General features: G+C 41.6%; 1 protein-coding gene across 3 annotated transcripts; it reads right to left on the bottom strand.

Annotated features, from left to right (window-relative positions):
* Positions 1 to 890: 890 nt before the first annotated feature.
* Positions 891 to 25,986, bottom strand: itgb6 (integrin, beta 6). 3 transcript variants are annotated; one of them, XM_085805403.1, is made up of 16 exons: positions 25,702 to 25,986; positions 22,086 to 22,155; positions 21,666 to 21,745; positions 21,271 to 21,469; positions 20,193 to 20,439; positions 19,426 to 19,591; positions 19,135 to 19,296; positions 18,259 to 18,354; positions 17,848 to 17,937; positions 15,562 to 15,696; positions 12,773 to 13,235; positions 11,084 to 11,306; positions 8,026 to 8,120; positions 3,695 to 3,835; positions 2,627 to 2,793; positions 891 to 1,537 (listed from the first exon to the last, which is right to left on the bottom strand). In XM_085805403.1, exons 2-16 carry the CDS (start codon positions 22,138 to 22,140, stop codon positions 1,439 to 1,441), a joined length of 2,418 nt encoding a protein of 805 aa, XP_085661529.1. In that variant the 5' UTR covers positions 22,141 to 22,155; positions 25,702 to 25,986; the 3' UTR covers positions 891 to 1,438. The 3 variants fall into 3 exon arrangements, with proteins under 3 accessions (XP_085661529.1, XP_085661537.1, XP_085661519.1); XM_085805411.1 differs by having other exon boundaries at positions 22,086 to 22,158; positions 25,702 to 25,805; XM_085805393.1 differs by lacking the exon at positions 25,702 to 25,986 and having other exon boundaries at positions 22,086 to 22,223.
* Positions 25,987 to 26,864: the final 878 nt, after the last annotated feature.

The following is a 26,864-nucleotide window of genomic DNA, read 5'->3' as shown; positions in this document are numbered from 1 at the left end:
TTGTTGTTGTAGCTGGATGAGGTGGAGCTGGTTTCAGCTACTGTACAGTGTCTGTTGCACCGTTTTATAAAATCTGCTCTGACTTTGCTGGATGAACCAGTTTTTGGGCCCTGGAGTCAAACAACTTTGCATCTGTGTTCGTGTTCCCAGAGCTCAGTGTAACCGCTCAGGGAAACACACAACGGTGACAGCAGCACAACGCAACGCAACGCCGTCTAAGAATCTCAGTTTGACTTTCACACAGACGCTTTCTGCAAGACAAGGCCACAATAACAACAACAGCAGCAGCAGCAGCAGCAGCAGACCATAATAATACAGGAGCTCTGTGGTCGTAACCTTGAGTGGAGGAGGAGAAAAATGAAAACAGGGAAGTTAAAGCGTCTCAACAGATCTTCAACCTCGTCCTGGAGAAACAGAATAAAAGAAGAGATGATAAAATTGTTTTTTCAGCTCTAATTTAACCCTCAGATGACCCCTGGACATTTTTCTCCACCTCTCAACTCCCCACGGTCAAATGAAAGACAGATATCACCATGAAACTTACAAAGTTTATCACTCACATTAAGACAAATATTTTTTGTATTACAAGTTTTGTCAAATTTTATGTTTAAATGTAAATGAGGCAATATCTAATGAAATATGCACTAATTTCCAGAACCGAAATCTGAACAATGGGTATAAAGCTACTTTCAAAATTCTTGTTTTATTTTGTTGACACATTAGAGTCAGAAGTTTTTACCGAGGGGATTTTGGATATCTCTTTTTATCGCTCTGTAAATGAGAAAATACTGTCCCCAGCCCTAAAGCCCATAGAGCCCTATAGAAATGATGTGTTTTTGCAGCAAAAAGAACTGGCCAGGAAGGGGTTAATCAATGATAACAGCATCATCTCACCATAAGTCAAAACTTTTTATTTCATTCACACTTTATTTATGTGCCATGCCACTAACAAACTCACTCACCGACATCGAAGGCTCAGCCTCACTTTACAATAAAACACAATAAGACACAATACTCTTTAAAAAACAATCCACAATCATCCACCTGTAAATTTACATTCATTAGAATAATAATATTAATAATAACAATAATAAAAAAAACAACAGACTTTACTTTAGTTTCAGTAGTAGACACTCCCTCCTTTTCCGAGCTGCATGTTACAGTAGATAAAACGTGTGTGTGTGTGTGTGTGTGTGTGTTTGCAGCAGGAAAGTGCAGCGTTGTGTTGAACAGTAGATGAACGACAGTGTTGTTGCAGCAGCAGGTTCGTCATGTGGCGTTTAGTGTTTCCTCCGTTCACAGCGCACGTCTCAGAGACTCATACGTATACACACATACATACACACAGTCACTCACACTCACTCACTCACACATAAACACACACACTTAAGTGCACTCAGGTGTTTGCATTGCCTCCAGTTTTTGTTTCTTTTGTTCATCAGTAGTGATCGACTATAATCGTCTTTTCTCTCTGTGTGTTCTTATACGTGACGTTTTTGAAAGTCGACGTTGAGCTTCTGAACAGAGGGTTGGTTCCCTGAAGACACACAAACACAAGAAGATCAGATAATAAATATTAAAAACAACATAACTTTTACTTTTAACGTTTAAAAAGTTTTAAACAAACGTCCTTCAAACAGGAAAGAACAGAAAGTTTGTTGTTGATCAGTTTTAGCTGCAGATCATCTAGTATTATCACGAATAATTACATGATCACAGTTTGAATGAAGCATAAAGTTGTAACATAATATTAATTAAGAAAAGACAGTGAACACTTTACACCTTTACGATGTTGCACAGCGTCACAGAAACGTGTTAAAATTGTAAATTTCAGAGGTTTTTCAAACTTTCCTGCCTGAAGTGAAAGGAAGTGAAGCTGCTTTAATTAAAAACAAAAAACAAAAAAACCATCTGAATCACAACGGCTGCATTTGCTGAAATAAAATAATAATAACAAATCTATAATTATAATAATTATTTCCTATTTCATAAACATCTGCTAACATAAATAAAAATAAATCAGCTCAGAAGTCCTAGAAAAAACTAAAAACTCTAGATTTTACCTTCAGAACTTGAAGTTTCCAGATTATAAATAAAAATGTAAAAAATTAAAATAATAAGAATGAATTTAGCAACAGTTCATCCATGGATAAAACTGCATTTTGTTGTAATTTAAACACTTATAGTAGAAGTCGTAGCATTATACTTCCTGTTTTCTTCTCGCTAGGTCTATGTGAACTCTTATGTTTATCACCATCTCTTGTTTTATATACATGTGTGATGTGTGGATGAGATGACTGCTGCTTTTTTTTATTAATTAATTCTATTCATGTATATGCATTTTTTATGTTTATGCACAATTAGAAGTTGCATTTCCAATTTCGTTGTATGCAATACAATGACAATAAAACTTCTATTCTTTTCTATTGTTTTGACAAACACCTGATCATCCAATTAAAATATTATGTGTTTGACGAGTTTTTGGGGCAAAGCAGAATAAACTATATCAAAGTTTTTCTGAATCTGAATCTGAATAAACACCAGTTCCATCCTCTAATGAACCCTTGAACCCTGATGACCTTTGACCTTTGACCTTTGACCTCTGACCTCGGGGTCTTACTCTCACCGTCTGCCACTTGGCCTTCGCCCGCTCGGCCTCGAACTTGGCGACTTCTTTGCGGTCGTGAACCGACACCAGAACTTTCCAGACGGCGAGAAGGATGAGACCGATGCAGACGACGGACAGGGAGACCCCGAGGACGATGATGAAGACGTCAGGGGGCTCGGGGCAACCTGGGGGGGGGGGGGGGGGGAGGGGGGGAGGAGGAGGGAGGAGGGGGGGGAGGAAGAGGAGAGGAGGAGGAAGAAGAAGATTAGGGGGAGGAAGAAGAGGAGGAGAAAGAAATGACTGAGCTGTTAGCATCCTGGGTAAGAGACGATGCAAACTCCTGTCAATCATGTAAAATCTGGGATGTACCATTGTTTTTCGAGGGTTTTTTGGTTAGGGTAACAGGGTTGACATAAAATCAGGGGACACCGATTGATTGGTAAATATTTATAATAATTAATATATATTATTACCAAAAATTTCATGGAATGACCCATATAGTTTTGTTGCTCATTCCATGAATGCACAACCCTTACAAGTTGTACATCAGTTGACCCGGGCAACAAGCAAAAATCTTAAGTAGACATCTTAAGGGTCCTTAAAAACCAAAAATGTTTGAAACATATCCACCAAACACCTCCACCAAATGTTGTGCTTCTGTCACAAAATAAACAATTCTTGTGATTTATTGAGCTAATCCGCCCCACAGGGGATGCACATTTTTGGGGGGCGCTACCCACACGTTTAGCCCTGTTACTCATTCCATGAATGCACGATCCTTACAAGCTGTACCTCGTTGTAAAGGTGACTAATCAGGCTTTCCAACAATATACAATACATCACCAGTTGATATTATTAAAAGGGCAGTTTATATTAATCATTCATTTATTCGCATAAGAAATGGCTGCCACGGCCACTAGGGGGCGCTTTTGAGGTGGCCCAATATCCAGATTTGTTTGAAACATATTCACCAACACATCCACCAAATTTCATGCTTTTATCACAAAGTGAAGGATTGGTGTAAAACATTGAGCTAACCACCCCACTCTATAGGGTTAGGGTTAGTCTCTCTGCTCTGCGTCTTACCGTACATCTGCAGGTTGGAGGCCGTGCTGCCCGTCTCTCCTCCCTCCACCGTGAAGGAGATCCAGCACTCGTCCTCCGTCAGCAGCGAGCACGCCACCGCCACCGCCCCGGCCCCGGACCCCGCCGATCGCCTGTTCGAGTCTGAGACGAGAGAGAACACACACAGAAGGACGACATGCTATAAATGATAGATACATATTGAAAATGATGTTAGTAGCCTGTAAAAAGGCAATCACAAGAAAATGGTACAAGACAGACAGAGCCACCGTCACAGGAAGATTGGTTGAAGATTATGGAGGAAATACATATTATTATGGAACAACTGACTTCTAAAATAATGACTCAAGAGGATCAATACTGCCGGAAGTGGGAGAAATGGACTGAATACATAAAAACGACAGGACAAGGACCTTCACATTGACATTGAAAAATGATCAAACTGTAGAAGCATGGTGATCCAACATGTTCTTTTTCACATTTTTATTTGTATTTGTTTCCCCCTTGTATAATGTTCATGCAATGCTAAAGAAAAACAATAAAAAGAAAGTGTCAAAAAAAAAAAAGTTCAACAACGTCTTTATTTTCTGAGGAAGATGAGTTCTTTTAATGTGTCCACTGAGGTGATGACTCTATTTTATAGAAGTTTTATCGAATCTGTTTTAACATTTTGCACTATTGCCTGGTTTGTAAACTTGACTGTAGCCAACAACAACAGGCTGGGTAGCCTCATCAACGTGGCCAGTCAGAGGCCATCCCATCATAGACCTTTATAAAAGGCAGGTGATCAAGAAGGCCACTTCCATTCAGGAGAGCGTAGTTAACCCCTTCAGACCCAGGTTGACCTGTTACCTTCAGGTGGGAGGTTAAGGGTGCCTTCTATCAGGACTAATAGATATACAGTAGGGCTTCATTTGTTCCTTCTGCATCATGATGCTGAACAGAGTTAAACAGTGAGATAATTGACAGCTGTCTGGACCACACAGTCTGTTTTATCTTACCTCGTTTGAATGCACTTGAATGCACTTTGTCTCTGTATGCACTTGAAAATTATCTGTATCTATATCTATATATCTATTATCTATAAATCTGCCCACTAGGGCTGGAACGATACGCTTTTCTCCCGATTCGATTCTTCTACGATTTTTTGGATGGCGATTCGATTTAAATTGCGATTCTACGATATTGCCGATTCTCTCGATCTTTAGTCTTTAGCATTTTTAACATTTATCTGCACACAAACACTGTAGGAGCCTATAAATGAACATACTCCATTATAAAGTGAACTTAAACCCTTTTCAAAACCTGGACTCTCTGTATGTAAAAAAGGCGAACAAATGCACATTGCACAATATTTAAAAAAAAAAAAAAAGAAAACGATTAAAAAAAAAAAAATCGATTTAAAAATCGTCAAAAAAGATATTGCGATATTTATGTGAATCGATTTTTTCTCCCACCCCTACTGCCCACTATGTGTTCTGTGTGTTGCTTTATGTGCTGTTTTTCCTAACAGAGGTTGATTGCTCTGTGTGTGTGTGTTTAATGTGTATTTATTGGTATTGTATGTTTTTTATGTATTTTGGACATCCTGGCTGCAAATCAATTTCCCAACTGGGACAATAAAGAAAACTTTGAACTTTGAACTTTGAACATGAGGACGAAGAGACATGAATCCGTCCGTCCTGGATCAGCTTCCCTCCCCACATTGTGTCCAGGACGTAAACGGATACGCCGCGCTCTGTTCACGCTGTCGCTGAGATTTCCATATCAAACGCTACGATCTGCTGTGTGTGCGTGTAAATGTGTGTAAATGTGTGTGTGTGTGTGTGTGTGTGCGGACAAGGCCATTGTGTTTCACATGTGAAGCCTGAAAGTCCTTGGGTGATAATCAGATACACCTCTACAGCAGCTTTTAGAATAATCTGCTCTGTAAAGCAGGAGCAGCTCCTTCTGCAGACAATAGCTCTGCCTGTACGACAAGGTAAATAATATGTCCCCATACACACACACACACATTGTTGTGTTAGTTAAAGAGAGAGAGAAGGGGTTCACACACACAGACACACAAGTCGACGCAGGTCAACATTCCTGCAGGTCTCTGACCCATGGGGAAACTTAGCTCGGCCCCGTGTTGATGCCACGATCAAAAACACTCTGAGCTGAGGGAATAAAGTCCAGAGGAGCCGAGGAAACAAGTAGAAACACTTAGTGAAGAACAAAATGATCCAAAATACAAGGAGTTTCTTAGTTTTTTGGAAGTAAAGTCCTTGAATTTACAAATTTTAAAGGGATACTTCAACATTTTGGCAAATTGGAGATTCATTACCTTTATTTGTCGGTGCAAGCTGTTTTTAGAACGGTGGAGCAGAGCCGTGAGCTGCTCAGAGCTACGCTACGGAGGCTCATGGGATTTCTTGGTTTCCCTCATCAAACTCATCAAATACACAATCCAACAACTCCACAACGCTCTGGTGGACAAGTTGTGAGCTGCACATTCACCACGCTATGAGATAATAACACAACGTTACCACACAGAGTTGTTTTAGAGGGAAATACAGAGACTGTTGATGAAAAACTGTCCCTGAAGGCAACGTGCATCAGGTGTTTTGCATGAATTTCCCTCTAAAACAACTCTGTGTGGTAACGTTGTGTTATTATCTCATAGCGTGGTGAATGTGCAGCTCACAACTTGTCCACCAGAGCGTTGTGGAGTTGTTGGATTGTGTATTTGATTTGTTGAGTAGTCCGGAGCCCATCAATGAACAAAAACGATAGATTCTTGAACAAAAACAAGTATAAACGTCCACACGCTGCATCTGGGAGTATGGATGGTATGAAATGAACTGATCACAGCAAGTGACCCAATATCTGAGGTAAACATTGATTACAACTGGAAATGCCCTTTAAACTCCCTCAAAAATGCAAAATGCATCATCAGTCATGAACATGTTATTGAGAGTTTGCATTAAAGCAGAAGTAAGTGATCCGGTGGTTTTGGCTTCTTTTCAGCAGATGGAGTTAGCAGCCCCCGCCCTCGTCATGGATCTATTGGTCCTCGTCCCTACGTCACCACATTCAGGCGCATCCCTTGGCTGCACACACAGAGAGGACTGCCCCTTTATGCCGTTCTCTCTCCTCATTGGATAAAGGTTGTAGGATACAAGGAAAGTTTTCTCCTGGGCTCAGAGCAGAGCAGAGTGACTGACAGACCCGTGTTTCAGACCAAACACTCTATGTAAGTGATTGCTGTCGGAAGATACAACTATTTAAGACTTAGATTAACACAAACATTCACCTGACTGCTGCTTTAAGTACTCAAAGTCATTTGTTCCTTCTGCTATTAGGTTGTTGAATGCAGGTAGTTGAACTTAAAATTACTGCAATACAGTAGCCTACAGCAGTAAAAGTGACCTATGCATGGTGCAGTACTGTTCCATTTACAGTATATAAGAACTATATAGAAACTGAATTGCCCTTCGGGGGTAAATAAAGTTTCCTGTTTCCTGTATCCAGCTCCAAACTATTCTCTCTCTCTCTCTGTTGTGTTGTTGTGTTGTTTTTTCCTCTCTGTGCTGCAACTGATGATATGACAATTCAAGATAATATGACAGTCGACCTGCACAGACTTGAAACCTGCTTTGTCCCAAACACACACACACACACACACACACACACATAGGACTGTCAGTCCGTCAGCATTGTAACCGTGGTCACATGGTGCAGGTAGGGACTGGTCGGTGAATTCTTTCTTCCCTGTTTAATCACTTCCACAGAACTGAGCTGTGACTCTCAGGTGTGGATGTTTGAACGCCCCCTCACATCAGAGTAGAGGACGTTATCGACCCTGATCGCACCGGGATGACGAGTGGTAACTGAGCCTCAGGTTAAGTTGTGTTTGGTAAATGTTCTGGCTGCTGCTGTTTCTCTGGAGGTCATTATTTTATTATTTTATCACTCTACAAATGTTTAAAACTGATGATCTGGTGTCAATACTTTTCAAGTGTCTACACAAATGATTATTCACTCTTGTTTTCTAACAGATATTGCTTTTTTCATTGGTTTATATTTATCACTGTGCTCTTTAATCCTTTTACTGATGTTTGCTGCTGTAATATTATACATCTCTCCATCATGGGATATAAAGGAATCTCTTATCTTATCTTATTTTAATTGTTTAACCACATTGACACTCTGACTCTCTTTTTATATTATGAAACATCCACATGAATGATTTCATCTGTGCAGGAAAAGAGGAAGCGGGAACTGATCTACACTCAGTCGTTTGAGCGTCTGTGATGATGATGATGATGATGATGATGATGATGATGATTTACCTGCTGACGTGTTGATGGATATTTTCTGAGCGCTGCACTTCTCCTCACAGACCTCGGCTTCCTCTTTCTCCTGGAGGTGACACTCCACACAGGTCCTGGAGTCAGAAAACACAGAGTCGAGTTCAGTTCAGATGATACTTGTGACTTTTTATTTCCATGTTTTTCTTAGCCTTTTATTATAATTTTTTGTTCATTTTTCTGTTACTCTATGTGAGGGATTCCCAAACTGTGGTGCACAAGCTTTCAGCTAGGGAGTGCAGAGTTTTCCCTGCCTATCTACAGTAAGGCAAAGGCGGGGCCGTAGTGGCGCGCATTCGGTGCAACGTGCTTGTTTTTTCGTGTACGTCCACGCCACACAGCTCCACAGACCTGTGTAACGGAGGTAAGAAGTAGTGTGATTCCACTTGCCATAAAAACTCACCACACAACACGGAAACTTGTTTGTCCTATGGTAATTAAATGCAGCACCCCTGTGGATCAGGGTCGTGCACCCCGGGGGAGAGCAGCAGTCGGACCTCGCTGTCTCCCTGGTAGGTGCATGACCTATGAGTTCCGCCATTATTTCATATTAATTACTTTAATTTTAATACTAAAGGGTGGTTTAAGTTGTAATTTTTTAAGCATATAGCTCCCGAACGGTCGAACTCATCCTTTTTCATAAAAAGTTGACTGTGTTTTTCTCTTATTTTTGTTTACAAAATGGCTAGTGCTACATGTTGTTAGCTAACCTGCACTTTCTTTTCATTTTACATTTATTGGCGTGTATGTGTGTGTGTGTGTGTGTGTGTGTGTGTGTGTGTATGTGTGTGTGTGAGAGGAACTGACTGTATTATTAATCCCTCTGCCAGGTGCGCATACTGTCCAAAATAAACGGCAAGACTGCCAACCTGAAGGTCTTCTTCGTCTGTTAAACACACACACAACATACACAACGCAATGACAGAGTACACAACGCCTCTACACCTGCTTCTCCTGGTTCCCCCTCGAGCTGTGTCTCTCCTACTGTTTCCCACGGAGCTCTGAAAGGCCAAGGAAGCCCGTATGTGCAGAAAGACGTCGCCTCCGAGATGTAGAACGTGTTTTATAGAAGAGAAACACGCATTTCAGGACCGCTGACTTGTATCATCAGAACAGACATGTCCTGTGATTTTCAGCCTCTTAATGTATTTAAAGCAGAAGTCAGGTGAATATTTGTGTTAATCTAAGTCTTAAATAGTTGTATCTTCCAACAGCAATCACTTCTATAGAGTGTTTGGTCTGAAACACGGGTCTGTCAGTCACTCTGCTCTGCTCTGAGCCCAGGAGAAAACTTTCCTTGTATCCTACAACCTTTATCCAATGAGGAGAGAGAACGGCATAAAGGGGCAGTCCTCTCTGTGTGTGCAGCCAAGGGATGCGCCTGAATGTGGTGACGTAGGGACGAGGGCGGGGGCTGCTAACTCCATCTGCTGACAGGAAGTTAGCCAAAACCACCGGATCGCTGACTTCTGCTTTAATAGAGGTATCTGAAATTGGGGGTGCACGGTCAAAAAAGTTTGGGAACCGCTGCTCTATGTTCTTGACAGTGCCCGGCGCAATACACACTGTTATCTTCATTAGTTTGCATGGACTAATCCCTTTTTAAAAAGAAGGCAGGGGATTATTGCTTGGAAAATAAAATGCATTTCATGAATATTTCATGTTTTGTGGCTTTGTTTCGATGCTGATGCAGCATTACTATGAATATTTGTCAGATTTATAATTTCATCATACAATAATTATCCTACTGGAATCGACGTCCCCTCTCTCCCCTGTGCAGCGGCCCTGGTGGGAGGTTAAGGGTTAACGAGGCTTCGTTCACACAGAGGAATCACAGTGTCGGTCACTTATCAGAGTTTTCCCAAGGCCTCTCCCTCTCCCTGTGTCACCTGCCCCCCCGGCAGCGGTGGGATCAGGTGGCCGCGGCCCCCGACAGCTGCTTCACAGCGGAGAAAGGAAACCTCTGAGTGCCGTGTTGGTGTCGCATGGAGGGCGTAGACACATGTGAACAAGAGCAGCCTCAACCCGATACGGCTGATCTCAGAGCAGCGCACGGATCAGGTGGCGCTGAGGAGACGACGGTCTTATATCACTCAGGTAAAAAAAAAAAAAAGAAAAACGTGGATTAAAGAGGCCGAGCCGATCCAGTTCAAGGTCATGCATCGTCTTCATCGACTAGCAAAGTCGATCCCATTTGTGATCGATGCAGGCGAGCACCAGCCACCCTCTCACATATGTTCTGGTTCAGTTCAAAACTAGACAACTTCTGGCAGTCGATATTTAAAACTGTTTCAGATGTTTTACAAGTACCTATTGAACCTTCTGCCATTACTGCCATATTTGGAATAATTCAACAAGATACTCACCTTAACCGCCAGGCACAGAATACGATAGCTTTTGCATCTCTTATAGCTTGTAGGTGATTAATACTTTTTAAGTGGAAGGAGAAGCTTCCCCCAACCTTTAAGATATGGATCAATGACCTTCTACATCATTTGGTACTAGAGAAGATTCGTTACTCTACTACTACGCTACAAGAGGATGTATTCAAAATATTTCATGCTACATGGAGACCGTTTTTAAATTATATAGAGAAATAAGATGTCACTAATTTTGGTGTTTTATATGACTGATACTGTATTATGTATAATTTGAAACCCATAAGGACCACTCTCAATCTCAATCACATGTTGATTTTTTATTTATTTTTTTATTTTTTTAAATTTACTTGTTTATCATGCTGTTTTGGTTTAATTAACTACTATTTTTCTTATTATTCTAATTGTGTCATTTTTTTATTTATATAAATATTGATATGTATGTGATGCATGTAATACACGTAATTGCATACCAACTCAACACAAGATTGTCAAATGGTGCAGTAATATTGTTGCAGGGATGGGGCTCCGTTGGTGGGGGGGGGGTTATATTTGTATTACTCCTAATCATTTATACTTTTTTTATACTACATTATCTTTGTATGTACAAATCTAAATAAAAAGAGGCCGAGCGGACAGAAGCACGGACGTGGTGTTCTCACCTGGCAGAGCTGCAGGCGTCGCCGCAGGTCGGACACTTCTCACACTTGTCCCCCGACGCTCCGGGGACGGAGCAGACGCAGCGTCCGCACTGACACGTCCCGCGGCCGCTGCAGACGACGCCGTCGTCCGCCGTGCACGCCTCGCTGCTGCTGCTGCAGTTACAGTACTCGCCCGTCCAGCCGCGATGACACTGACACTCGCCGCAGTCGCACACTCCATGACCTTCAAGGAGACAAAAACACACACACATAGAGATGTCACGATTACTTACTTTCACAATTAATCGCGGTGTTAAACGCCACAATTAATGAATCGTAAAGATTCCTAAATACCGCACTGCAAAAACTCAAATATCTTACCAAGAATATTTGTCTTATTTCTAGTCAAGACAAATCTCATTCTACTTAAAATAAGACTCATCACATAAAAAGTAGTTTGTTTTGAGACACTTTTTACTTCTTTCAAGCAGATTTTCACTTGAATTAAGTGAAAATAATCTGCTAGTGGAGCAAGTTTTTCTTTCTTATCATAAACACAAAAAACTTGCTTTCACTGGCAGATTTTTCTACTTATTTCAAGTGAAAATTAGTTTGAAACAAGTGAAAATTATATTTAAAAACAAGTTCATTTTAGGTGATGAGTCTTAGTTTAAGTGGAAAGAGATTAGTTTTGACTAGAATTGAGACATTTTGACAAGAAATAAGAAAAAATATTTTTGGAAAGATTTTGAGTTTTTGCGTCACTTTCCAAAAAAGATTATGTCAGAACCGTATCGGCAGATGATCTCCAAAGTAAAGGTGAATGCACAGACACTGGTCCATTTACCAACATAACACTGAATTGGTGGGAATTTAAAGGGACAACGAGGAGTTTCAGAAAGCAAAGTGTTTTCACACTACATTTCCCATGAGCCTCTGCGCGCACGGTGAAATTTTTGGACCGGTGCAAGATGGACGAAAGAGAAAACATTTGCCAAGAATGTTTTCATTCATCAAGACCGAAAGTCGGAGGCTGGAAGACGATCAGATACCGTCTAATTTCTGACCATAAACGATACAAACTAGCGATCCGGCTGCGTTATTCCCATGACCCGCTGGGCTGCGTCCGGGAAACCGAAACTAGGAAATGCTGGGCGCGTCGACCACTAAATAATAATATCAGAATAATTATAAAGACAAAACAATATATTTATCGAAAATGGACCAATTAACAAGTGGGAAATGTAGATTCATCCACATTAATATGAGACTCTTTTATAACCAAATACAAACTCCTCGGGGGAACTTTAAATGTTAGTCTGTCGTTTGTAATAAAAAAAAAAAAAGATTAAAATAAACTTAAACATTTGGTATAGACGACAATTAATGACTTTAATATTTCAAACACTTCCCCTGGATGATTAATAATTGGTATTATGTTAACAGATACTTAATTAGTTTGTGTAAATCATTAGTAATGTAAGTATATTTTGACTATATTTGATTTTACACATTCACAGTGTTGTGAAATTAATTCATGCATAATAATCGTGATAATCATTAACACCGTGATTATTTCTCTGACAATAATCGTACCAAGACAATCTATAAACATGACATCCACACACAATCAGATTCAAACAACAACAACCACCACAACAGAGACTGTGTGAATGATCCATGAGCTCCGTGTGCAGCTGCTCTGCTCACCTCCACACAGCTCGCCGCGGAATCGAACACAGGAGTAGTCGTCACACTGGCAGTACGGGCCGTAGATGCGTCCGAAGCTGGACGGATGACACACACACTGGCCGCAGTAGCACTGGCCCTGGCCGCTGCACACCTCCTCCTCCTCCTCCTCCTCCCCCTCCGAGCCGTTGGTGGCCAGGCAGTTGCTCAGCAACGCCGTTTCCTCGCTGCACTCGCACTCGGCTCCCAGGAAGCCCGGCCGGCACACGCACACGCCGCACCGGAACGACCCCTGACCCTCGGTGCAGCGGCTGCTGTTGGCCTCGGGCTGCGGCGGCGGTGGACGTTGCTGCTGGTCACAGTCACAGGAGCAGAGAGACTCCAGCTGCAGCTCCAGACTGTCCTGCAGACCCACCGGCTTCAGGGAGAAGTGACGAGCCCCCGACAGGCACCCGGGCAGCTCCACGGACACGTTGAACACAACCTGAGGGGCGAAGAGGAGACGATACCAGTTTGTTCTTTTCATTGCATCGTTAAATAAGAGACTCTTGTCTTGCACACACTTTCAACAACAACTTCCTACATGACGTTAAAAACCTGCAGCTTGATTCGCAGCTTTAAAGAGGAACTATAAGCAGGATTTTTACCTCAATTAAAAAGCTCCAGAATAATTGTGATAGTTAAAGCAGAAGTCAGGTGAATGTTTGTGTTAATCTAAGTCTTAAATAGTTGTATCTTCCGACAGCAATCACTTCTATAGAGTGTTTGGTCTGAAACACGGGTCTGTCAGTCACTCTGCTCTGCTCTGAGCCCAGGAGAAAACTTTCCTTGTATCCTACAACCTTTATCCAATGAGGAGAGAGAACGGCATAAAGGGGCAGTCCTCTCTGTGTGTCTGTGTCCTCCAAAACGACCGGATCGCTTACTTCTGCTTTAATTACATGACTTGTGACTTGTTACGAGTGAGAATGGAGGCTCTCTGCCTTCCACCTAGCGTCTCTTGGCTGAAAACCAACCTTGCAACATCAGTTTAGTACTTTTTTATGACAGTTAAGACTACACAGATATACACGTCGTAACATGGTAGATGATAAATAAGTTGTCCACCGCTCCATGGATTGATTTCTCACCGGCTTCGTTGTAAACAAATACACATGGAGGAGAGGAGGGTTAGAGACACAGAGGAGGAGACACCAGACTTGCATAGTTCCTCTTTAAATGCATGATGCATTTTTGTTGCATGTGTTATTTAAGTTTTATGTTTGTGTTTTGCATGTGACCTGCAATGAGCAGGAAGTTCCTGTCTCTCTTTTCACTCTGGGCATCACAACCAGGCCAGATAATACAGTATAATAATGACAAAAAAAATATCAATTGATCACACAAAACACTGAATACTTTCTGCTCAAGTACAAACTCGACAGTGTTTGAACAATCCTGACGACTCACTGCAGTGGTTAATCTCTGTTTCTATGGAAATGTCCTCCTGTCCTGACAATAATGTTATGAAATCACAGAGAGAACCTCAACTTCACTTCTGCTTTTTGGGTGTGACGGTCAAAAACAACGTTGTCAGTGTCGGTGTCGGGGTGGAAGAAGCTTCCCCAGAAACACTGACACACATTTCACCAAAACACATTCTCCCATCATCAAACATCCTCAACACCAACAACTGCAGCTCCAGTCTGTCCCACTCACTGAGAGGGGGAAACAATAATAATATCTATCTCTATGACATCTAATGACAACTTCATTTTCTGTTGCACGTTTCAAACATCAGAGCAGTTTAATGTTTTTTTTTTTTACGATCGCTAAAACACACAGTGTAACTAAACACTAACACAACTCACCAAATCTACCAAAACACTGACACATGTTGTCTTCCAACAGAAACATGTGGTCGGTCACAGCCCAGTGTCATAAAAACACCAACAACTGATGCAGATCTACTGTTTTACAATAGACAGATCATTGTATTGTATTTTGTGCTGTAGTTTCCTTTGAACCTCTCTACATTATTGCTTTTGTTGGGTTTAGTACTGTAAATGCAGGTATTTGTTATTTGTTGTTCTTTTTTGCAAACACTACAAAAACGACCTATCTCAGAGCAGCTTTGCAGAATGAACTCTTTACAAAAAAACAAATTTTCTACAGTGAAACAACTGAAAATTGCTGCAGAAAAAGAAAAATCTGCATCAGAGCTGCTGGTCATTCACAGATGTGTGAAAATGTAATTTACAAACAGAAGAAATACAGTAAAAATGAAAAATACAAAGTCAATGCTAAACTGCACGGTCTTCTGTTTTCCTCTTCCTTTTCTTTTGTACATGCGACTGAAAGAGCCTCAACAATCCTAATTATATCTAGATGGGAATCAGCTGTGATGATGTGTTTGCATGAGCTCAATCAACTGTTTTTCAAAAGCAATGAAACAAAAATACAGGTCATAAATTAGTTGCAGTCTACAATGTGAACTGCTCTTCACTTCGGCCTTTAGGTTCGGCTTTAACATGAGGTTTTCTGTCTTGACAAATAGTGTGAAAGCAACTGAACATTTACCAGCTAACATCTACTGTTTTGGTCTTAGTTGAGCTTGTGTGTTATATACTGTATATGTATTTGTGTCAAAAGAACAAGAAATGTGTTAATTGTATAGCCCACACAGGCTGATGTTGTGCTAACTGTGTGAAGAGTTTTGAAAAAGTGTTTTAAGTATTGAACAACGGGTCATAGCGATTGTAAAAAACAGTATTTACAGTCTGTGATTGGTTTGTAAAAGCTGCAGCGGCCGAGCGGAGCGAGTGACTGACCGTCTCTCCTGGTTTGATGTTGGAGCAGTGCTTCATGTTGGGATGAACCGTCCCGTTGGGACAGATGGTGGTGAAGGACATCTGCAGCTCCTCCGTGTCCCCGAGGACCTCCAGCTCAATCTCTGAACGCAGCTCCTGTAAAACAACAACAACAACAACAATACAGTGAAACATGCACTGCAAAAACTCTACATCTTTCCAAGAATATTTGTCGTATTTCTTGTCAAAATGTCTCATTTCTAGTCAAAACTAATCTCTTTCCACTTAAAATAAGACTCATCACCTAAAAATCAACTTGTTTTTAGGTCATTTTCACTTGTTTCAATTCAAACAAATTTTCACTTGAAATAAGTAGAAAAATCTGCCAGTGAAAGAAAGTTTTTTGTGTTTGTAATAAGGAAGAAAAACTTGCTCCACTATCAGATTTTTCTACTTATTTCAAGTGAAAATCTGCTTGAAAGACGTAAAAAGTGTCTAAAAACAAGCTGCTTTTAATGTGATGAGTCTTATTTCAAGTATTATGAGATTTGTTTTGACTAGAAATTACATTTTTGACTTGAAATGAGACAAATATTCTTGGTAATATTTTGAGTTTTTGCAGTGTGATGATAAATAATCCCTGTGCTGACTCTAAAAATAAATCAACTGACTGTTGCCGACGCTGAGTCAACGTCCAGGTGCATGAAAACACCTCAGGACAGAGACACGGCTCGGTTCAGCTGCAGGAAACACTGTGTTTGACTGACTAATGAACTCTGACGGACCGTCTGGGAGCTGACAGAGGGTTAACTCTGTGTGTGTGTGTGTGTGTGTGTGTGTGGGTGTGTGTGTGTGTGTGTGTGTGGGTGTGTGTGTGTGTGTGTGTGTGTGTGTGGGTGTGTGTAGGCCTGTAATTGTGCTTTAGTTGTTGCTAAGGAGGAGAAAACAGGGGGATACACCCAACTGAAGGTGGATTAAGGTGAAGCAGGTTGAACTCATTCAAGACACTTTGTTAAATAAACTAAACTGTTTAAATCTTTACACCGGCTGCCAGTTAGGTTCATATATATTTTTAAAAAGTCCTTCTGCTTCGGCCTGCACCAGACGACAGCTCAGAGATTATTTTGTTTGCGGTCCAGACTCAGATGCTGCGTTGAGCCGCTTCCTGCTGGAGGATCAGAGACGAGCTGATAATACTGACACTTTTAAACGTAAACTTTTTATTCTGTTTTATCAAAACTCTGTGGTCCATACGTTACTCTGTTTATGACTTTTACCTGTATTGTTTCATTGTTTTAATCTTTTACTTTCAATCTGGTCTCCTTCATTTATTACTGCTGTATTTGTTTTTATGGCTTTTTATTGTTACTTCACTGATTGTTTCTATTCTTCTTCTTCCTGATCTTTTATTCTTTTACCTCCTCATATTTCATGGTGCCGCCCGTCAGTGTGCATTGCATCTTGCACAACTCCTTTTTGATTTAACTTCTTATGTCGTTTTTGTTTTTCACTCAAACTGTAAAACATTGTGAATCACATTTGGTTTTTTTGAAAAAGCGCTTTATAAGTAAAATTTGCCTGATTGATGGATGAACTGTCGATGCACTAAACTAAACCACCAACAAGAATCTGAAACTGCAGCTGAGTCTGATTCATCCGTGGTTTCAGATCCCTGTGGTTTGGGTAACGTGGCGGGGAGTTAACGGCCTGACTGATGAAGTAAAGTAATTAGAGGATTGTGGACGTGTCACCGATCACTGTCTCTACCGCGGGGAGCAGAGCTGCACCAGAGGGAGGGAGAGAAGTGAATGAGGAGGCACGAGAGGATCAAACAGCTGGGACAAGAAGAGACTTGCTGTCAGACATGCTGTTGCAAAGCACCGGGCGGAGGAGGGAAAAACACAGAATGAAAGAGGAAAAGTGAGAGAATGAGAGGGAACAGAGGAGGAAGAGAAACTTTCTATCGGTCTCAGATGTAAAACTTGAGATCCACACTGACGACTTCTGTCTTTGTGTTTTGTTTCTCCGATTTTTCCCTGTTAAAAGGGTTTTCCATGGAGTTTTCCCTCAGTGGATGTGAGGGTCTAAGGACAGAGGATGTTGTTATGATGGGATGTAAAGCCCTTTGAGACAAACTGGTGGTAAAAAACGGGCTATACAAATAAAATTGCCTTGCCTTGCCTTTTTTTGTTTTTTTAAACTCCGACTGTGGCCTGAAATGAAACTTTTTCTCACTAACAGCTTTAGTGTTTGTGTTTTCTCTCTTATTCTTCCACATCAACCCACAGCTGTGTATTTATTACTGACCTTGTACGCTGTGACGATCAGTTCCAGGATGTTCCTCGAGTCTGACGCCACGACTCCGACGGTGGCGCCAGGTATGAGATCTGCATATTTCTGCAAAAACAAAAAACAAAGAAGATAAACAGAAGGCAGAAGGCAGAAGGAGTTGTTGTAAATGTGGGCAGCCCTGAGTCACCGAGGGGAAAACAGGGGCCAGTTCTGACAGGTTGAATGAGAACGTAGCAGTAGCACAATGCAGAAAAAAATGCCAACCTCAGTGTAAACACTGTGCTCACTGCTCACACACACACACACACACACACACACACACACACACACACACACACACACACACACACACACACACACACACACAAGTTGCGTGTCTCAGTGTCTCAGAGGACAGTGGACACCTGCAGAGGACGGAGCTGCTACCTTGTAGTTGTGTTTCTGCGTCTCCGTCACAGCAAATATCAGCAGGATGTTGTTCTCCACCACTTTATCGATCAGCTGACCCAGAGTCGGATACTCCTGAGCAATCAGGATAAAAACAAATAAATAAAGATGAAGTGACTGACGGTGGTGAGGCGGCCATGTTGTGTCATTAGAGGGATAGTTCAACATTTCGGCAAACTGGCCCATTGCCATAATCCCTATAGTCGTAGCAGTAGGTTCGTTACCTTTAATTGTCGGTGCAAGCTGTTTTTAGAACGGCGGAGCAGAGCCGTGAGCTGCTCAGAGCTACGCTACGGAGGCTCATTATGGGATTTCTTGGTTTCCCTCATCAAACTCATCAAATACACAATCCAACAACTCCACAACGCTCTGGTGGACAAGTTGTGAGCTGCACATTCACCACGCTATGAGATAATAACACAACGTTACCACACAGAGTTGTTGTAGAGGGAAATACAGAGACTGTTGATGAAAAACTGTCCCTGAAGGCAACGTGCATCAGTGGTTTTACATGAATTTCCCTCTACAACAACTCTGTGTGGTAACGTTGTGTTATTATCTCATAGCGTGGTGAATGTGCAGCTCACAACTTGTCCACCAGAGCGTTGTGGAGTTGTTGGATTGTGTATTTGATGAGTTTGATGAGGGAAACCAAGAAATCCCATAATGAGCCTCCGTAGCGTAGCTCTGAGCAGCTCACGGCTCTGCTCCGCCGTTCTAAAAACAGCTTGCACCGACAATTAAAGGTAACAAACCTACTGCTATGACTATAGGGATTATGGCAATGGTGGCCAACTTGCCAAAATGTTGAACTATCCCTTTTAAACCTGATGTTTCTCCTCTCCGTGGCTTCACCTGCACCGTGGACATGCTGTACTCGTTGTTGACGTCCAGGTGACACTGTCCGTCGTTGGGAATCACGATGCCGGCCATTTTGCTGTCCATCCCAAAGTGTGAGTCGGCGTCGCTGACGAACACCAGCAGACGCATGGAGTCGTTCCTCCAGCCGATCTTGTCCTACGCCACGAGACACATGATTGTGTTGTGTTGTTGTGTTTTGTTGTGTTCATGTTCCCTTTTCTCTCTGTGCACAGTAACACCAGGAACTCAGTAATATAAATAACAAACACTGACTGACTCACTAACCCCACAAACAGCCGCCTGCATGACGGCGTCGAAACCGCACTCCGGCACGTCGATGTTGGCAGAAACTCGCTGCGCGGCGATGATCTCGTTGAACTTGTCAGTGCTGCTCGTCAGGGACAAGAGGTGTCTGTAGCCGAACGTTGGCAGGCAGTGTGAACCGACGCTGCTGCACAGGCACAAAACAAAAGAGGCTATGTGAGAAAAACACAGTGACACTGCTGCACACTGCAAAAACTCAAACTGTTTTGTTTTATTCCTTGTCAAAATGTCTCATTTCTAGTCAAAACTAATCTCTTTCTGCTTAAAATAAGACTCATCATCTAAAAATTATTTTCACTTGTTTCAAACAAATTTTCACTTGAAATAAGGATCCAAACTGAAGAAAGAGATCTCTGCACACTTAGATCTATGCAATCTCACACAAAAAGTAACTTGTTTTTAGACACTTTTTTACTTCTTTCAAGCAGATTTTCACTTGAAATAAGTAGAAAAATCTGCCAGTGAAAGCAAGGTTTGTAATAAGAAAGAAAAACTTGCTCCACTATCAGATTTTTCTACTTATTTCAAGTGAAAATCTGCTTAAAAGAAGTAAAAAGTGTCTCAAAACAAGCTACTTTTTAATGTGATGAGTCTTATTTTAGGTATAATGAGATTTGTTTTGACTAGAAATGACATTTTGACTTGAAATAAGACAAATATTCTGGGTAAGACTTTGAGTTTTTGCAGTGCAGATGAACTGTTGTTGTTGCTGTTGTGTAGTTGAATACCTGCAGGGATTGTTCAGCTCCTCCTCTGTGATCCTGATGAACGGCAGCACCGGTTTCTCCACGAAGGAGCCGAAGCCCATCCGAAACTTAGTGGTGAGCTTGGCCATCTCTCTGGAGAGGGACGAGCCCAGGTCCTTGATGGTCTCCAGGTCGTCGATCATGGACGCCGACAGGTCCATCAGGTAGTACATGTCCACCGGGTAGTCCTCCGTGTGCTGGACCTTCACCTGGAAGGTCACCTGACTGCCTGCACAAAGACAAAACAAAACAAATCAACACGTTGAACACGACCTGAGGGGCAAAGAGGAGACGATCCGCGTTTATTCTTTTTGCATCGTTGAACTTCTTTTGTTAAATAAGAGACTCTCGCACAAACTTTCAACAACCACTTCCTTCTGTACATGACGTTAAAAACTGCAGCTTTAAAGAGAAACTAATCTAAGCAGGATTTCTCCCGTGGCTCTGCAGCTGCTACATTTTTAATTAAAAAGCTGAAGCAGAATAATTGTGATAGTTACACTGCAAAAACTCAAAATCTTACCAAGAATATTTGTCTTATTTCTCGTCAAAATGTCATTTCTAGTCAAAACTAATCTCATTATACCTAAAATAAGACTCATGACATTAAAAAGTAGCTTGTTTTTTAGACACTTTTTACTTTATACCCTGCAGGCATTCAACTAAACAACAACAACAGTTCATCTGCACTGCAAAAACTCAAAGTCTTACCCGGACTTAAAATAAGACTCATCATATTAACAAGTGGCTTGTTTTTAGACACTTTTTACTTCTTTCAAGCAGATTTTCACTTGAAATAAGTAGAAAAAATCTGATAGTGGAGCAAGTTTTTCTTTCTTATTACAAAACTTGCTTTCACTGCCAGATTTTTCTACTTATTTCAAGTGAAAACATGCTTGAAACAAGTGAAATTATCTAAAAACAAGTTAATTTTTAGGTGATGAGTCTTATTTTAAGTGGAAAAAGATGAATTTTGACTAGAAATGAGACATTTTCACAAGAAATATGACAAATATTCTTGGAAAGATGTTGAGTTTTTGCAGTGTGGGATCAAACGTACCAGCTCGAAGCTTCAGTTTCATCTTCTGGGGGGAGATCTGGGTGCTGTTGCCGCTGCCCGTCCTCTTCCCCAGCGGTCGGTCCTGCAGAATCTGACCTGCAGAGACGGGGAACTGCAGCTGCTCGCCGTCGCATCCCTTCTCCAGTAACGTGTCCAGTGTGTCACATCGTTCATGGACTGAAAACCAGTCTGTGAAGTTCTGCAAGACGAAGAAGAAGCTGTAGTTGTTGTTGTTGTTGCAGAGCTGTAGTTGTTTACAGACTCACAGATTGTTTTATAGTGAGTCATAAAGCTGCAGTTATGATGATGCCTGTTTGTGCGTTTTATTTTCTAAAAAAAAATGCATTAAAGTCTAAGTTGTCATCTGGTTCTTGGTGTTACTGTCCCACTCTCACCTCCTGTGTGCACCAGGCACAGTGAGGACTGAGCTGCAGACACTGGTCACAAGTCACGGCGCTGCCAGCTGAACATGACCCTGCAGCAGCAGCAACAACAACACAACACAACACAACACAACACAACACATGTCAAACATCTAGTTAAAGGTCTATACCAACACACACTGTGTTTTTATATACACAACCATATGTTTAGGGTGAAATTAATGAAGGTTTTAACTCATTTATTAAGTCTTATCCATCTGATTTAGATCAAATGTAGTGAATAATAAGCTGCTTTAGTAATAAAACAATAGTGAGGTTGAGATTTTCAAAATAAAACGAGGTGTTATCCGGTTATAAACACCAAAACAGATTTAATAACTCCTTATTACGACGCTGTTTGCTCATTATAAACGTGATTTTATTTGAACTTACCCTCCACGGTGTTGACCCAGTACCGGAGAATCAGGCTCAGCAGAATAAGCCCCATTAGTCCGTGAGGTGACTGCTTGATAAGAAACACAAGAAGGAGAAGAAAAAGAAGAAGATTTCGACTTGTTTCATATTTACATGAAATGAAATGAAATGAGACTCAATCAGCGGAGAGAGGAGCCGAGAGGAGCCGAGAGGAGCCGAGGGAGAGGCGCCGAGCGGCGGGCGGAGAGCGGAGCTGCTGCCGGGCTCAGCTACCTGAGCAGCCGCCTCACCTGCTGCCTTTTATGTCTGCCACTTCCGTTCAGGTGAGAGAACGAGGCGGAGGAAAGTCCACACACACACACACACACACACACACACACACACACACACACACACACACACACACACACACACATGCATGCACGCACACACACAGAGAGAAACACGCACACATTCACATCATGCACACACAAACACAATAGTCTGATACTGGCTTAGTCATTTCCAGAAATAATAAAAAAAAATTGCTTCACCGTTCAGGATTCATTCAAGATTCAGGTTCAAACTTTATTTCAAAAACAAACAAACAAACTTTTTTTAAAACTCTAAACTCTGTTCTGAGGCCAAAAACAAAACAAAACAAATATTTAACACAAAAAAGTCAAGAAAAATGAAATGAAATTGAACCATAAATCTTATTATTTCATCAAACCAGTGGTCCAACCTGAGTGGATTAATTGCAGAAACTTGCTGCTCTGAGATGAAAATGCTGTTCACACGCATCACTCCTAATAAAATAACAAGTTTCTCTGTTATCATTAAAGCATCTGGAACTGGAGATAAAGTGACCTATATATCAAAAGATGGAGAAAGGCAAGGCAAGGCAATTTTATTTGTAGGCTATAGCCCGTTTTTACAAACAGTTTGTCTCAAAGGGCTTCACATGGCATCACAACAACATCCTCTGTCCTTAGACCCTCACATCCACTGAGGAAAAACTCCATGGAAAACCCTTTTAAGAGAAAGAGGAAAAGAAAAAAGAAAAGATAGATAGACAAGTGGTGTCCACTGCTATTTTGCTTGTTTGTTTTCTTGTTATTATTATATGTTTCGTCATCTTTAATTTTTTTGAAATAGAGTATAATATTGGTGTTGATTAAGCCAATGCAATTATAACTATATACAGGTAAGTTTTTCTTCATCCTGCTCCTTTTCATTGATGGTGACTATGTGCAACCATGTGTAGTAGGCCTATGGAAACCATGAATGGGATAAAAAAAAAAAAAAAAAAGTGGCACAAAATAATAAAACTGGATTGAACTCCTTCACCTCTTCAGTAACGAGCCAGTACTGTAGATAGTTACATGTTGTGATTTTCCCAGCAAACAAGATAAGGAAACTGACACACACGACCAACCCAACACAATAATTGTTGTATATTTCCACTTTAATGACTGAACTTTGAGCCGACATGAGTGATAAAGGACAGAACGACAGACAGAACGACAGACAGACGGGCCACACCATGAGCAAATACCACCCGGTGCACCTTATTATCCAGACACTATAGCTGAGAAATGTTGTTAATCTTTAACACAAGAACAAGAACAAGAACATGAATCATTGTTGTCGCACAAGAATTCTTTTTTTTTTCTTCAGCTTTAAGAAGAAGAAAACAAGCGAGCAGGCCTCCTATCGCACAAGATATGAAATATGACCCTGAGTGTGTGCACTGTGCATGCGCCTGTGGGTGTGTATCAGTGTGTGTGTGTGTGTGTGTGTGTGTGTGTGTGTGTGTGTTTAATGCGAGGGGGAGGTTTCTTGCAGTTGCAGTTGCGTAGGTGTTGTACCACTGACAGCTGCTGCTGCTGCTGCTGCTGCTGCTGCTGCAGAGCAAAAGATCTGGTAGCTTGTCCCAACTCAGAGGAATCTCACAATTCAGCACCACACCCCTCTGGGTCTGGATGAGTCCCATCTGTTCCCCCCGACCCCCCCGACCCCCCCGACCCAACCCCCCCCCCGACCCCCACACTCCCCCCCGACTCCCTCTAATCCCTCTTCATCTCTATGTGACACCCCCCCCCCCACACACACACACACACCCCTATACCACTCCTCTGTATTTTGATCCACCTCACACAGAAGCCGTCTGAGAAACTGAACTTCACCTCCACCTCCTCTGATTTTCTGTTTCCTATCCTCCACCTTTCATTTGCTCCTCCTCCTCCTCCTCTTCCTCTTCTCCCTTTCTCTTCTCTTCCTCCTCCTCTTCCTCCTCTTCCTCTTCTCCTCTCTCTCCTCTTCCTCCTCCTCCTCCTCTTCCTTATTCTTGCTTGTCTTTATTTCTGTCTCGACTCCTCCATCTTCTTCATTTTCTAGGTGGCTTTCAGCTCCCGGGATGAGAATATCACCAGTTGGATTATTGGAATAGACGCTTCAAAGAAAGAAGTGTTGCACAAGTTGCACGATCCTGTTTCTCACATTTCACATTATACATTTCTGGCTTTCACTCTAATTTTTTTTTTAAAAAGAAAGAGTTTTATGTCTCAACTCCTCCATCTTCTTCATTTTCTAGTAAAAATGTTAAAGTCTGGCTGAAACAAAATAAATCAGAACTGTATGCATTTTTAACGGGTCATGACTTGGTATGATTGATTTTAGATGTATTGTACATTTTATTGTATTGTTATGTAATTTTGATGTCTTTTTTCTTACCTTCTTTCTTCTACTAAAAGCCTATAGGGACGGGAGTTCATTTCATTTCATAACCTTTATTTAAACTCGGAGATATATTGAGGAGTAACCTCATTTACAATACAGCCGAGATGAAACACAAAACATATAAGGACAGAAGACAAGACATTTGAAACATACAAAAGCGTAACAGAATACCGGAAGTTAAAGGTGACAATAAGGATAAATAGAAACATAGGTGTAGTTAAAAGCAGGAGCAGTTAGAGGTTAAATAAGATGTAGTTATGGTTTTAAATTGTCCTATTGATAAAAGTGAGGTAAATTGGAAACTATAGCATTAGCTATAATCTCTGTATGCTGAACATCAGTCACATTGACTGGTTTGTAACGAGTGGAAGTGTTAGATTACTATGTCAACCTGCATTGTCACTATAAATAAACTAAATCAAATTAAATTAAATTCGGTGGCTTTCACCTTCCGGGATGAGAATATGACATAATGTTGCACAAGTTGCACGATTCTGTTTCTCACATTTCACATTATATTTCTGGTTTTTACTCGAAAAAGAAAAATAAGCCGTTTGTCTGTCTTATTTCAGTTCATTTTCAGAAAGAAAAGACACAGAGAGACAGAGAGAGAAAGAGAGAGTGACTGTTTCCTTCCTCACAGCAAATCTGACAGTCGTGTCTTTCTAAACGTGTCCTGACAGGATCAGCCTCATCAAAATTCAGCAATCCATAAATTATTCTCCCCCTCTCCACCACACACACACACACACACACACACACACACACACACACACACACACACACACACACACACACACACACACACACACACACATCTCTCTGTCTCAGCACCACCACCACACACTTACTATGCATAGAAACATCAAGGTGTGTGTGTATGTATGTGTGTGTGTTAATCCCACCCACTCACCTTCAGGGCCGTCCTCTGATAACATGCTGTCCCGTCTCAGTCCGTCCTCCTTGTCATCAAAATGTGAAAAATGGAGAGAAGAGGAAGAAGTGGAGAAGAAGGAGAAGGAGAAGCAGTACATTCAGTCCTATTGTATGCCGGCAGCAGCAGCAGCAGCAGCGGCGGCGGCGGTCGTCAGAGTAACAGTAAACCTATTGTAACGGCGCCCTCTATGAAGCATGGCGCTTAGGGTGACCCTGCTGTCCATGCTGCTCAGCTCTCATGTGTGTGTGTGAGTGAGTGTGTTGAGTATGCATGCATGCATACTGGGATCATGTGTGGGTGTTTGCAGTGAGAATGTGTGTGTGTGAGTGTGTGTGTGTGTGTGTGTGTGTGAGTGAGTGAGTAGGCAGTGACGATAATGAGTGACAGCGACAGCCGCAGCCTGAGAGACAGAGAGAAGGAGAGAGAAACCCCACGGAGGCCGAGCAGCTTTATTAATAAGAGACCTGACTGACTGACTGACTGATGGGGTGGTGGTGGTGTGTGCTGCTCCAGAGGATAAACACAACACAACACAACACAACACAACCTGAGTTTGTGATTAGTTTGTGTGTGTGTGTGTGTGTTTGTGCATGGTGTGTTACTTCCTGCAGTGAGGAGGAGGAGGAGGAGGAGGAAGCTGAAGGAAGGAGTGCCAGCCTCCTTCTTACAGAGGTATGGCAGGAATGCAGGTGTACACATGTGTGGGTGTGTGTGTGTGTGTGTGTGTGTGTGTGTGTGTGTGTGTGTGTGAGAGAGAGTTGTGAGTGGAGAAAAATAAAAGTGCAAAGGTCGTCGAGTCGACACTGTAAAGTAACTGCAGATTACATAAGAGCTTCTCTGACCTCATGAGTCTTTTAACTCACTATTTAAACTCTAAATTAATTTTTATTTTTATTGTTGACACTGATACATGTTTGAGACTCTTGTGCTTTAAAGGGATAGTTCAACTCAATTTTGGCAAATTGGCCCATTGCCATAATCCCTATAGTCATAGCAGTAGGTTCGTTACCTTTAATTGTCGGTGCAAGCTGTTTTTAGAACGGCGGAGCAGAGCCGTGAGCTGCTCAGAGCTACGCTACGGAGGCTCATTATGGGATTTCTTGGTTTCCCTCATCAAACTCATCAAATACACAATCCAA

Source organism: Trachurus japonicus, chromosome 3 (assembly GCF_045865225.1).
Source record: "Trachurus japonicus isolate A0001 chromosome 3, Traja_1.0".
Taxonomy (NCBI): domain Eukaryota; kingdom Metazoa; phylum Chordata; class Actinopteri; order Carangiformes; family Carangidae; genus Trachurus; species Trachurus japonicus.
This window is presented reverse-complemented; position numbering and strand designations above follow the sequence as displayed.

Coding starts and splice junctions, on each gene's coding strand:
- itgb6 (XM_085805403.1), bottom strand. CDS start 22,140: ATGGGGCTTATTCTGCTGAGCCTGATTCTCCGGTACTGGGTCAACACC. Junction 20,440..21,270: donor GAAACTGAAGCTTCGAGCTG/GTACGTTTGATC, acceptor GTCTTTGTGCAG/GCAGTCAGGTGACCTTCCAG. Junction 11,307..12,772: donor CCGCGGCGAGCTGTGTGGAG/GTGAGCAGAGCA, acceptor GTCTCCTTGAAG/GTCATGGAGTGTGCGACTGC.